Source organism: Elephas maximus, chromosome 26 (assembly GCF_024166365.1).
Source record: "Elephas maximus indicus isolate mEleMax1 chromosome 26, mEleMax1 primary haplotype, whole genome shotgun sequence".
Classification (NCBI taxonomy): Eukaryota; Metazoa; Chordata; class Mammalia; order Proboscidea; family Elephantidae; genus Elephas; species Elephas maximus.
In genome coordinates, this window is record NC_064844.1 from 24,287,895 (window position 1) to 24,301,079 (window position 13,185).

The window sequence follows — 13,185 nt, forward strand, 5'->3', positions numbered from 1 at the left end:
AAAGTTGAACATCTGAGAATTACACCAGCAAGTTACATGCTGCAACACTGTATGTAGTACATGTTATTAACCATAAGATTAAAAAAAAAAAAAAGTACCGTCCTAAGTGCAATTCGTCGTAACTCAGATACGTCGTAAGTCGAGGATACCTGTATTGCTGATTTTTGCGGTGGTCTAAATTCCACCTTTCCCAAATCTAATAAAAATGTAAGAAATCAAACAGCTAGGTTCCATAAACTTGGTCATGGTTTTAGCTCTTGTTTTATCCCTGATTTCATTCAATAAATGTATTCAACAAAAAAGTTTTTTGAGCTAATTACTGTTTTCTTTTTGCCTATACCAGTGCATTTAAAGGAATTTCTGTTTTATCCTGTCTGCTATTTCTGGGTTTTTATGGTGGGAGACTTTTTCATTTCTCTTGTTGTTGTTGGAAACCCTGGTGGCATAGTGGTTAAGTGCTAGGGCTGCTAACCCAAAGATTGCCAGTTCAAATCCACCAGGTGCTCCTTGGAAACTCTATGGGGCAGTTCAGCTCTGTCCTTTAGGGTTGCTCTGAGTCTGAATCGACTTGACGGCAATGGGTTTGGGTTTTTTTTTTTTGGTTGTTGTTGTTATGTCCCGTAGAGTCGGTTCTGATGCATAGCGACCCTATATTATTTCCATATCTAGTCCAACACATTTTCAAAAGCAAAATCTCGGGTGATTTTTATGAACTCTGGAATTTGAACACCATTGGGCTGGAATCCTGTTTCTCCTGCTTCTATAGTGTGAGATTGGAAGGTGGATACCTGATCCCTTATCCTTTCCCAAGCTCAGTGCCACTTTTAGTTTAGTTATGTTTTACGTATATTATTAATGAAGTTGACACCTGTGGTCAACAGTTGTCATTTAATATAGATATGGAATAAGTTCATTTTGAGTTCCAAACTACTTAAAAATTAAACTTTGAAATACAACTTATTGGTATGCTGGGACAGCCTTCATGTGGCAGTCTGCTCCCATAAAGATTAAAGCCTTGGAAACTCTATGGGGCAGGTCTGCTCTGTCCTATGGGGTCAATATGAGTTGGAATTGACTCAAAGGCAATGGGTAACGGGTTTACAATGGAATTCTACTCACGAATAAAAAGGAACAAACCAGTGACATACTGTTACTTGGATAAATCACAAGGCATTATATTGAGTGAAAGAAGACAGTTTCAAAAGGTTATATGATGTATGATTTAATTTGTATGGCATTCTTGAAAAGGCAAACCTCTAAGCATAGAGAATGAATCAGTGGCTGCCAGGGATTGGAATAGGGGGAGGATATGACTCCCAAGAGAGTTTCTCGAAGAGATGGAACTGTAGTGGTGGTGGTTACCTGAATCTGTACATGTGTTTAAACTCCTAGAACTGTACACCATCAAAGAAATCAATTTTACTCTCTGGTAATTAAAAAAATATGTATATAAAACTCGAAATTTAACATTTTTATTGCATATACACGCATATAACTAAATAAAATTTAACTCTTCAGTTGCAGTAGCCACACATGGCATGTTGATGTTATTGTTAGGTGCCATCGAGTCAGTTCCAACTCACAGTGACCCTATGTACGACAGAACGAAACACTGCCCGATCCTCCGCCATACTCAGTTGTTGCTGTGCTTGAGCCCATCGTTGCAGCTACTGTGTCAGTCCATCTTGTTGAAGGTCTTCCTCGCTTTCACTGACTCTTTACTTTACCAAGCATGATATCCTTTTCCAGGAACTGGTCCCTTCTGACAACGTTCTGAGTACGTGAGACAGGTGCTTCTAAGGATCATTCAGATGGTGCTTCCTCCAAGGCAGATTTGTTGGTTCTTTCGGCAGTCCATGGTATATTCAGTATTCTTAAGACAGCACCATAATTCAAAGGCATCAGTTCTTCTTTGGTCTTCCTTATTCATTATCTGGCTTTTGCATTCATATGGGGCGATTGAAAATACCATGACTTGGGTCAGGCACTCCTTAGTCCTCAAAGTGACATCTTTGTTTTTTAACACTTAAAAGAGGTCTTTTGTAGCAGATTTGCCCAGTGCAATACATCGTGCAATGCTTTGTTTGATTTCTTGACTGCTCCTTCCATGGGTGTTCATTGTGGATCCAAGTAAAATGAAATCCTTGACAACTTTGTTATTTTCTCTGTTTTTCGTGATGTTGCTTATTGGTCCAGTTGTGAAGATTTTTGTTTTCTTTATGTTGAAGTGTAATCCATACTCAAGGCTATACTCTTTGATCTTCATCAGTAAGTGGTTCAAGTCCTTTTCACTTTGAGAAAGCAGGTTGTGTCATCTCCATAAGGTAGGTTGTTAGTGAGTCTTCCTCCAATCCCGATGCCACATTCCTCTTCATATAGTCCAGCTTCTCGGATTATTTGCTCAGCATACAGATTGAATAAGTAGTGTGAAAGGATACAGCCCTGACACACAGCTTTCCTAATTTTAAGCCATTCAGTATCCTCTTATTCTTTTTGAATGACTGCGTTTTGGTCTTTGTACAGGTTCCTCATGAGCACAATTAAGTGTTCTGGAATTCCCATTCTTCGCAATGCTATCCATAATTTGTTATGGCTCACACAGTTGCACGCCTTTGTGTAGTTAGTAGGACACAGGTAAACATCTTTCTGATATTCCCTGGTTTCAGCGAAGGTCCATGTGCCTTTAGCAGTGATACACCGCGTTCCATGTCCTCTTCTGAACCCAGCTTGAATTTCTGGCAGTTCTCTGTGCACTGCTGCAGCTGCTTGTGAATGATTTCCAGCAAAATTTTACTTGTGTGTGATATTATTCCATAATTTTCATGTTTCGTTGGATCACCTTTCTTTGGAATGGGCACAAGAATGGATCTCTTCCAGTTGGTTGGCCAGGTAGCTGTGTTCCAAATTTCTTGGCATAGACCAAGCACTTCCAGCGTTGCATTTCTTTGTCAAAACATCTCGATTGGTGTTGTCAGTTACCGGAGCCTTGTTTTTCGCAAATGCTTTCAGTGCAGCTTGGAGTTCTTCCTTCAATATCGGCTCTTCATCATATGCTACCTACTGAAGTGGTTGAATGAGGACCGGTTCTTTCTGGTACGGTGACTCTGCATTCCTTCCATCTTCGTTTGATGCTTTCTGTGTCATTCAATATTTGCCCGTAGAATCCTTCAGTTTTGCAATTTGAGGCTTGAATTTTTTCTTCAGTTCTTTCAGCTTGAGAAATGCAGAGCATGTTCTTTTCTTTTGGTTTTCTAACTCCAGATCTCTGCACATTTCACTATAATATATATGGCATGGAGCTACCATATTGGACAGTGCAAATATAGAATGTTTTCATCAACACAGAAAGTTCTGTTGAACAATACTGTTTAAAGCAGGGGTCAGCAAACCTTTTCTGTAAAGGGCCAGATAGTAAATACTTCAGTCTTTCAGGCCATATGGTCTCTATGTCAGCTACTCAGCCCTGCTGTTGTAGTGTGAAAGCAGTCACAGACAATACTTAAATTAATGAATGGGGCTGTGTTCTTTAAAAAACAAAACCTTATTTAAAAAAAACAGGTTGTATTTTCTTTCTCACCCCTATTTTAGAGAATCTTACTGACCAGTTTGCTTTTTCATGTTAGCTCAGGGTTATTGATAGGGTGACCTTATAATTATTAAAAGTAAATACATTTTTAACTGTTTTTTTTTTTTAGAGTGGAAAGCAGGCACTATTAATTAATAATTATGCCTGAATGTAGGCGTAAACCACAGTGGCCTGGGCAAACCAGGGATATATATCATCCAGGCTATCAGTCCCCCTTTGAATTGGTTACTCATGTGACAGGCATACGCTTAGTCCAGTTAGCTGTGGAAAAGCAAACATAAAACTGGGACTTTCATGTGGCTGTATTTGTATGGGTGGCACCCTGAGGTCTGGCCTGTCCAGTACACTCAAAATAGCTTGTGTTTTTCTATCCCTGTGCCTTTGCTCATGCTTTCTTTCTATGCATCTTCTTTTCCCTCTTTTATTTTATAACCTAGCCCATCTTTCAACCCTCTGTTTAAATGGTGTCTCCTTCATAAAGCCATCCCTATAACACCCCTTTCAGACTTAGAGGTTGGTAGTTACATTTTATAAAGCTCAAATGGCAAAGTGCTTTAGATCAGGTTTCAAACCTGTCTGTGTGTGGGTTTCAGAATCACCTGGGTAACTAAATACAGATTCCATGTCGATTTAAAATCATCATTGGTGGTGGTGTTTTTAAGCTCATCATAGTGATTCCTGTAAAACCAGCCAGCTGGTTCAGTATTTGGAATCCATTAATTTAGATTGCAATTATTTGACATAAACATTGACTTTTAGGATTAGAAAGAACTTCAGAAGTAATGTATCTTCATCATTTTGTTTTTAAACTGGGGTTGGAACATGGTGAAAAGGATACAAGGAGTATTACTTGCCCAGGTACCATTGCTTGTTATTGGCAGAACCAAGACTAAACTTTGACTTTTTTACTCCCATTTTAGAACCTCTCTTCATATTCAGATTTAATAGTAGGTTTTGAATACCCTGGGTTGCTTGGTATGCAGACCATGGTCAGACTTTTTTTTTAACTGACAATGACTGTCTCTAACTCAATTTGCATAGTTCCTAGCATATTTTTGGCTCTTAGTGATTGCTTTTCGATTATGTTGTTTACTCCCAAACTCAGGGAATACTTTTCTGATAGCTGGAGATAACTCAACAGTCAGCATGAAACCATTTCAGAGCATCCTTTCCCAAACTAGGTCTAGTCTGAATGGCCTCTAAGAGGCTAACCATACTAAACTGAATTCTGGAAAAGATTTGAAATTTAATAGTTTCCAAGAGCCTCTGTTAGCTGTTAATCAGTTTTAGATCTGTAGGATTTTCTTCCTCAGCATACTTGCATTTGAGAAAGGTGACCCAGAATCTATGAGTGAGTGTGTGTGTGTGGTTCCTAAACCAGAATAAGGTGTAGGACCAGGGTCAGGGAAAAGCTTGGAAGAAGCTATAATAACCTAAACTGATCCTTAAAGGATGCCTAAGAGTTAGACCAGGGGAAAGAGTTGGGGTAAAAGTTTATCTAGTCAGTCAGTACCAAAGGGCAAAACTATTGTTAGCATTGGTTAGTTTGGCTAGACCATAAAATGCAAATTAGGGAGTGGCAGGCAAGATAGGCAGGCTCCAGGTAATGAAGAGTTTTATAGTTAAAATAATCCTTTCACAACTAGATATTCTCATGCATAAAAAATGAAGTTGAAAAATTAGCTCAAAATGGCTTGTAGACCGAAATGTATTGAGTTAAACTATGAAGCTCTTAGAAGAAAACATAGAATCTTCGTGACCTTGGGTTAAACAGTGTTTTCTTAGATATAACGCTAAAAGCACAAATGACAAAATATAGATAAGTTGGACTCCATCAAATCTAAAAACTTGTACTTCAAAGAATGTTGTCAAGAAAGTGAAAATACAACTCCAGAATGGGGAAAAATACTTAGCAAACTGTGTAACTCACAAGCACTTGTATCTGGAACACCTAAAGAGCTTTTTACAATTCAGCAGTAAAATCAACTAACCCAGTGGGCAGAGGATGGAATAGACAGTTCTCCAAAGAACATATTCAAATGGCCAATAAGCACATGAAAAGAAGCTCAACATTATTAGTTATTAGAGAAATGCAAATGAAACTAAAGTGACATACTTTATACGCACTAGAATGTTTAAAATAAAAAGATAATAAATGTTGGCAAGGATGTGGATAAATTGGAACCCTCATACATGCAGGTGGTAATGTAAAATGGTGTAGCCATTTTGGAATTGTTTGGAAGACTGTTTGGAAAACAGGTTGGCATTTCCTCAAAATGTTAAACATAGAGTTACCATGTGACCCAGCAGTCCCACTACTAGATACATATACAAGAGAATTAAAAACACAGTTCCACACAAAACCTTGTACGCTGATGTTAATAGCAGCACTATTCATAATTGTCCTAAAGTGGAAACAACCCAAATGTCCATCAGATGATGAATGGGTAAACAAAATATATTTCCCTATAATGGGATAGTATTCAGCCCTTAAAAAGGAACGAAGCACTGATACATGCTGCAATGTGGATGAACTTAAACACATGCTAAGTGAGAGGAGCCAGTTACGAAATAGCACATACTGTATGATTCCACTTACATGAAATACTCAGGGTAGTCAAATCCATGGAGACAGAAAGTGATTAGTGGTCCTGGGAGCTGGAGGATGGAAGAATAGGGAATGCCTGCTAGTGGGTCCAGGGTTTCTTTTTGGAGTGATGAAAATGTTCTAAAATTGGATAGTGGTGATACTCTGTGAATTTACTAAAAACCACTGAACCGTACATACTCAAGGAACCCTGGTGGCACAGGGTTAAGAGCTAAGCTGCTAATCAAAAGGTTGGCAGTTTGAATCTGTCAGCTGCTCTTTGGAAACCCTGTGGAGCAGTTCTGCTCTGTCCTATAGGTTCGCTGTGAGTTGGAATTGACTCAGTTGCAAGGGGTGAACTTTATGGTATGTGAATTACATCTCAGTAAAGCTCTTTTAAAAAATGCTTTATTTAGCGTAAATTTTAAGTACTCTGACAAGGAACCCGCATTCTTGTTTTGAACACAGTGTACTGTTGAAGACTTTTGAGCTCAAGAACAACATGAGAAACATTACTTTGGGAGCATGTCAAGAATGGTGGGCAGATCAGTGATGTGGCAGCAGACTAGGTCTAGATGCTTAGGATATTTAGCCACAGTGTTTTGCCCATAACAAGTCTGAAAATTTTATGTTCCTAATACTGAATTAGAAATTTTTGACTTTGTGCAGGGTAATATTTTACAATATTTACCTTTTTCTTGTTAAAAAAAAAGAGTTGCTCTAAGTGATGGGGGAAAAAAATAAAGACGTAATAGCGGCTGCAGAAGAATGTGAGAGATAACAGATAATGTTCATTTTTTAAATTTACCTCCGTGTGACCTTGACCATTGTTGATTCAGAGACAACCAAGTATAATTTATTTTTGCAAGAAGAACAAAATTCCTGATGAATTATACTTAAAAAACCCTTTATTAATAAGCATGGAAATTTTGATGATGAAAAGCTGAAAAATAGTTTTCCAAGGGTTTTCTTCTTACTTTTTTCCCCTTTTTGTGGGTTATTTTAATTCTGCCAGATGACTTACCCAGAAAAAATACTCAGTGCCGTCGAGTCGATTCCGACTCATAGCGACCCTATAGAACAGAGTAGAACTGCCTCATAGAGTTTCCAAGGAGCGCCTGGTGGATTCGAACTGCCGACCCCTTGGTTAGCAGCTTTAGCACTTAACCACTACACCACCAGGGTTTCCAGATAACTTACGTATGGGAAAATATTTCAGACAGCACAGAAGACAAAAAAAAATTATCATTTTAGCTGTCTCATTTTGTATTCACTCTGAAGAACTATAAAACTTTCTGTTATCCTTTAGAAAATTCTAGACTGATTTACCGTTTGAAAAATTATAAGTCAAGCCTGTAGTAAATACTGACTGGTAAACTGCTCATCAGTAGCTTACTGTCCCAGTTTCCTGTGTGTATGTGCTGGTGTAAACTATTAGTAAAGCTATTTTTAGTAGAGCACATTATGTCCAGCAGCCCATCCTGGACAGAACTTTGTGTTTGTCAGTAGAGAGTGTGCCCTCCTGTGGTCAATTTTGTGCCCTCCTGGGAACAAAATTTCACCTATAAAAATAATCATTCTACCTTTCTATGAGTTTATATTTTCTCTGCTGTTCCACAGTGGAATCGCCCATACTCTGAATTTCTTTTCAGTAAGCAAAAAAAAAAACCATGGAAGAATTTTAAAGTGTTAAGAATTGGAGGGAGTAGCATCTCATCATATTTTATTTAGAGGAAATGCTGAAAAAGATGTGGCATTAAGGAGCCTAGCAGAGAAAAGATTCAGAAGTGTGGAGGAAGGGAAGTAGTTGTGATAGAGCTTGGGAAGCTTTATGATGAAAGTTGGCTTGATATACCCATAACCCAGTGCCATCGAGTCGATGCCAACTCATAGCGACCTGGCTTGATACACTAGACTATTTTCCAGGTACACTCTGAACCCTTTACAAAATGCTTTCAGAATGATATTTTGGTTTTATTTATTTCCATTTTATCATTTATATGTCTTCTTAGCCTAAGGAAGGGAACAAATACTTAGCAAGCACTGTCCATTTGAAACGTCCATCTCATTTAATGGATATTAAGTACATTTTGAAATAAGTGCTTAAATTTGTTTTGTACATTCCCTCGTAAGTTGGCATCATGTTTTTATTAGTTATGGGGATTTTGTTTGAAAGAATAATTTTTTTAATGAAATTATCTTGCAAATTTTAATTTTTTCCATAATTTGTAAGGGGAAGTCTTTTAATACTTCTATTCTTTGAGCTAAAAGATTAAAATTTTTTATTTTCAGCAGTGGCTATGTCATATATCTAGCTACCTGTCTAGATCCTTGGCTGCCATTTTTAATGCTCCATCGTTCTTAGGATCCCAGTTAGGACCGTGGGAATCAAGCCCTGCCAGGTGGCTCGCATAGGGTTGCAAATAAGAACTAATTTGGTCACATGAGGGATCTGGGAATTGCATGTATTGGTTTACATTGGTTGATTTGAAAATTAATTTACTTAGTTTCAATTAATAGTTTCAAATATTATTTTGAAAGCTCTGATCTGATTATAAAGCATTTTAAAATCCCAAAGAGTGACTATTTTTACTCAGATTGAAAAGATAGTTTGTGCTTATTTATATAATTTAATTACCATGAATCTGATATTGTGAATTGATCTTTAAAAAGTGATTTTTATTTTTAATACATGCCTTGCAAAAATATATTTGGTTTGTTTTGAACTACATTTACTTGACTACACCATCATGTATGTTTAAAAAGGTGTGTGGGGGGCTGCTTTCATCATTATGTAATTGCTTTAGCCTTTCAAATTCCAAGTTTAAAATTTTTTCATTAAAAAATTTGAAGCTAATTAATCACTTCAAAATTTTAGTTAGCCTTTGAATGAATAGCAGGATAGTGTAATGCTTTAAAGCTCAGTCTCTGGAGCCACACTGCCCCCTGGGTTTGAATCCCAATGCTGTCACTAACTAGCTGTCTGGCCTTGATAAGTTCTTTAATTCCTCTCTCCTTCGATTTTCTCACCTGCAACATGAGACTAGTGTTAGTACCTAAATCATAAGATTGTTGTGAAGGTTATATGAATTAATATATAAAAACATTTAGAGTAGTGGCACACAGTGAGGTTTTTGTGTATATTAGCTATTGCCATTATTAAATTTACACATGAATTAATGTTGAAGTTCAATGTGAAGAATCTATTTCTTTTATAAATACAAATGACTTGCTGTTCTTACTTTAGAAAATATTCCTGTATTAATTGAAAATAAAGAGTAAACTAAAATAACATTTCATAAAGCTTTAACAATTATCTTTTCTTTTTGTAGGCACGGAATGTTAACACTGGTGAATTGGCAGCAATTAAAGTAATAAAATTGGAACCAGGTAAATTATTTGAAATTTGATCTTTCTTATTTTGCTGGAAGCCGTTGGCTATCCTAAGGCTTATTTTAGTGGTGTTTGGTCAGTGTTCTCTTGTCTGACCAAGCGTTTTCTTGGACACAGAACTGGTTGTCTATTTTTTCCTCCACTTTGAAACCTGTAGACACTTTGCTTAGTTCTGCTGGAAAAATAACTAATAATTGGGGGAGGGAGGGAAATTGCCGAGGAGACTTTTTTTCTTCTAACTGATCGATTCTGCTAACCTGTGTCAAATCTGTAGTGGTATATTTCCTGATTAACATTGTTTTTATGGTGAGGGGGTGGTGTGATGCAGGGGAAAAAACTGATTTGAGAATTGAGAGGATGTACCCTAGTTCTTTATCCCACAGCTTCCTTGCCCTGTGAAGTTGGGCAAGTAGTTTTATTTCTCTGAGTTATCAGTTTTCTCAGTAAATCTTGCTCTAAACATTTCATGTGTCAATATCTTAATAATTACCTTCCTACTTGAGCAGTTTATTGTAAAACGCCTAGGACTGCTCTGTTCCTTTTTTGCTTCAATTACATTCTGTCTCTGGATGCTCCCTACAAAATCCATGTCTTTCTGAGCTAACCACTGACTCATGTGTGTTCTCTCTTAGAAGCCTCTTTCCGTTCTTTCTTCCTCCCTCTGTAAACAGTAATTGTGCTAGTGTATAGACCGTAACGATGGTGCTTTTCTGATGGCTTCTTCTACCACGAACTGATAATATGAATTGATTGGTAAAACAGGTTTTAGCTTCAGTATGAGTAAACCCATTCAGTGGTTTTCAAGGATGGGCAAACTTTTTCTGTAAACTTTTTTTCTCTTCTTCCCTTTTACTTTCTATCATTCTCTCTTTCTTTCTCCAAGTCTCTCCCTTTGTTCCCTTTCTCTCTCCCTCCAAAGGTGTAAAAACTATTCTTAGCTGAAGGTCATAAAAAAAAGGCCACCTGCTGCTATCCTTTGCCCACCCGGTTTAGATCATCAGTAAACTTTTTAAAAGTACCGTAAGTTGATATTTCATTTACTGTGATCGTATCACACTGAAATATAATGATAAAGAATACTTTTTAGTTATATATATTTATAAATTTTGTGTAATTACATTCTAACATGACAACACAATTTTTTTTTTAATTTATTCTGAGTAGTAAGCTTACTCTTCAGTTTATGAGAAATTAAAGTAGGATATTGAAATTGGTGAAATCTGAGGTTAAAAAAAGGTTTGGCATAAAGCAGAACCTTCATTTTTAATCATTAAGAAGTGGCCATGCTGCCTGATGAAACTGCTTCTAATCACTGGCACTTTATGCATCCTCAAATCAGCTGAGCACCTTCTCATTCAAAAAGCCTTCTCTGACCCCTGGTATGTTGAGGATGACTGCTCTGCAGGCATAGCTCCGTTACAGCACTTAATCACAGCAGTGTTGTGATTCTAGAAATCGCCTGTCTGTGTTTCTGTGTCTTAACTGAAATTGTGTTCCCACTGCTGAGCTTATAGCGAAGTACCCAGTATGCATTCAGTACATCTTCACTGAAAGTGACTTTTCAAACAGATAAAAATTAACAGATAATTTTATTTAATACTGAACTTTTTCTTACACAGTAATGTTATAGGATATTAATAGTTAATTCTCTATTACATATTTAATGTGTAAACATAGGGTTTATATTGAAATAGAAAGGGAGCCCTGGTGACACAATGGCTAAGTGCACAGCTGAAAGGTTGACGGTTTGAACCTATCCAGTGACTCAGCGGGAGAAGAGACTTAGTGATCTGCTTACGTAAAGATTAGTCAGTACCCTAGGAAACCCTATGGGGCAGTTCTACTCTGTCACATTGGCTCACTATGAGTTGGAATCGACTGAGTGGCACACAACAACAATACTAAAATAATAATTCTCTACCCTGTGAGCTATATAAAAACCAAAACCAAACCCATTGCTGTCGAGTCGATTCCGACTCATACCAACCCTATAGGTCAGAGTAGAACTGCCCCATAGAGTTTCCAAGGAGCGCCTGGTGGATTTGAACTGCCGACCTTTCGGTTAGCAGCTGTAGCACTTAACCACTACGCCACCAGGGTTTCCGTGAGCTATATAGTGACCTAAATTTGCTTTTTTGCTTTATAGTGCTGTTTTATTTACAGTAGCATATTTATTTTACTTTTACTTTATCATTTGTATTCACAGGCATTTCCTGTTCACACTAAGTTTATAGATAGTTAAACACATAGATGATTTACCTAATAGTCAATTTCCTTAAAATAATTAAGAACATGAAAAAATCTTAATGGCCCTCATTAAGTCAGTTGCTTTCTCATTGTGAAATGTTTGTTGTGCTGTTGATTTTGAACACTATTGATCACTGTAATAAAAATAGAAGTTATAATTAAACAAAAAGAGGAAAATAAAATCACTCATTACTCTACCATTCAACATAACAAGGGTTAATACTGTGTATATGTTATTAGATTAAAAACAAAAGAAAACAAAATAAACCCATTGCCCTTGAGTCGATTGCAACTCTTAGCGACCCTGTAGGACAGAAGAGAGCTGCCTCATAGGGCTTCCAAGGCAGTAGTCTTTAAGGAAGCAGACTGCCACATCTCTCTCCTGTGGAACAGCTTATGGGTTCAAACCACTGACCTTTTGGTTAGCAACCAAGTGCTTTAGCCACTGTGCCACCAGGGCTCATGTTATTAGATATACACTTAAATTTAGTTAACATTCAATTACCTATTTATATTTTTAAGGAAGCCACCTGAACTTTTATATTTAATTTCTTCGTTTTAATTTGCCTTATATCCTGTGTGAAATGTTTGCAAAGTTGAGTGTAGCCCCAGTGATTAAGAGGGCAGATTCTAAAGCCAGGCTACTTTGATTGCAGTCCTGACTTGACGACATTACTTAAGCTTTCAGACCTCAGTTTCCTTATCTCTAAAACTGGGATAGTAATAGTAGCTTCCACATAAGGTTGTTGTAGGGATTAAACAATATATGTTGTTGTTGTTTTTGTAAATTGCTGTCGAGTGGGCTCCGACCTCACGTACAACAGAATGAAACATTGTCTAGTCCTCTGCCGTCTTCACGATTTTTAGTATGGTTGGTATTTTTGAGGCCACTGTGTATTTTGAGTGCCTGCCAACCTAGTGAGCTTATCTCCCAGCCAGCACTATATGGGACAATAGTTTGTTGTGATCTGTAGGGTTTTCATTGGCTAATTCTTGGAAGTAGATTTCCAGGCCTTTCTTCCTCATCTGTGTTAGTCTGGAAGCTTCACGGAAACCTGACCACCGTGAGTGACCCTGCTGGCATTTGAAATACCAGTGGCATAGCTTCCAGCATCATAGCAACACAAGCTACCACAGTCTCACAGACAGACAGGTGGTATTAATATATGTAAAGCATTTAAAATAGTGCCTGGCACAGAATAAGTAGTATAGTACTTACTATAGTAAGTAGCTGTTAGTACTACTACTACCACCACTACAGTTGTAAAGAATTGGCCAATGTTGTTTCATCTATACCTGTGACCCTCCTTCCCCATGAGTTATTTTGAATTAGACCCCAAACATCGTATCATTTCAGCCTTAAATATTTCAG

General features: G+C 37.4%; 1 protein-coding gene across 6 annotated transcripts in view; it reads left to right on the forward strand.

Annotated features, from left to right (window-relative positions):
• Positions 1-13,185, forward strand: part of MAP4K3 (mitogen-activated protein kinase kinase kinase kinase 3) — a 237,823-nt gene that overhangs the window by 86,265 nt on the left and 138,373 nt on the right. For all 6 annotated transcript variants that reach the window (XR_007515515.1, XM_049870292.1, XM_049870295.1 and 3 more), the window contains one exon: positions 9,506-9,563. Coding sequence is in view for 4 of the 6 variants with exons in the window: in XM_049870292.1 (XP_049726249.1) it covers positions 9,506-9,563 (58 nt within the window). In the remaining 2 variants the exon portion in view is untranslated. The remainder of the gene's footprint in view (positions 1-9,505; positions 9,564-13,185) is intronic.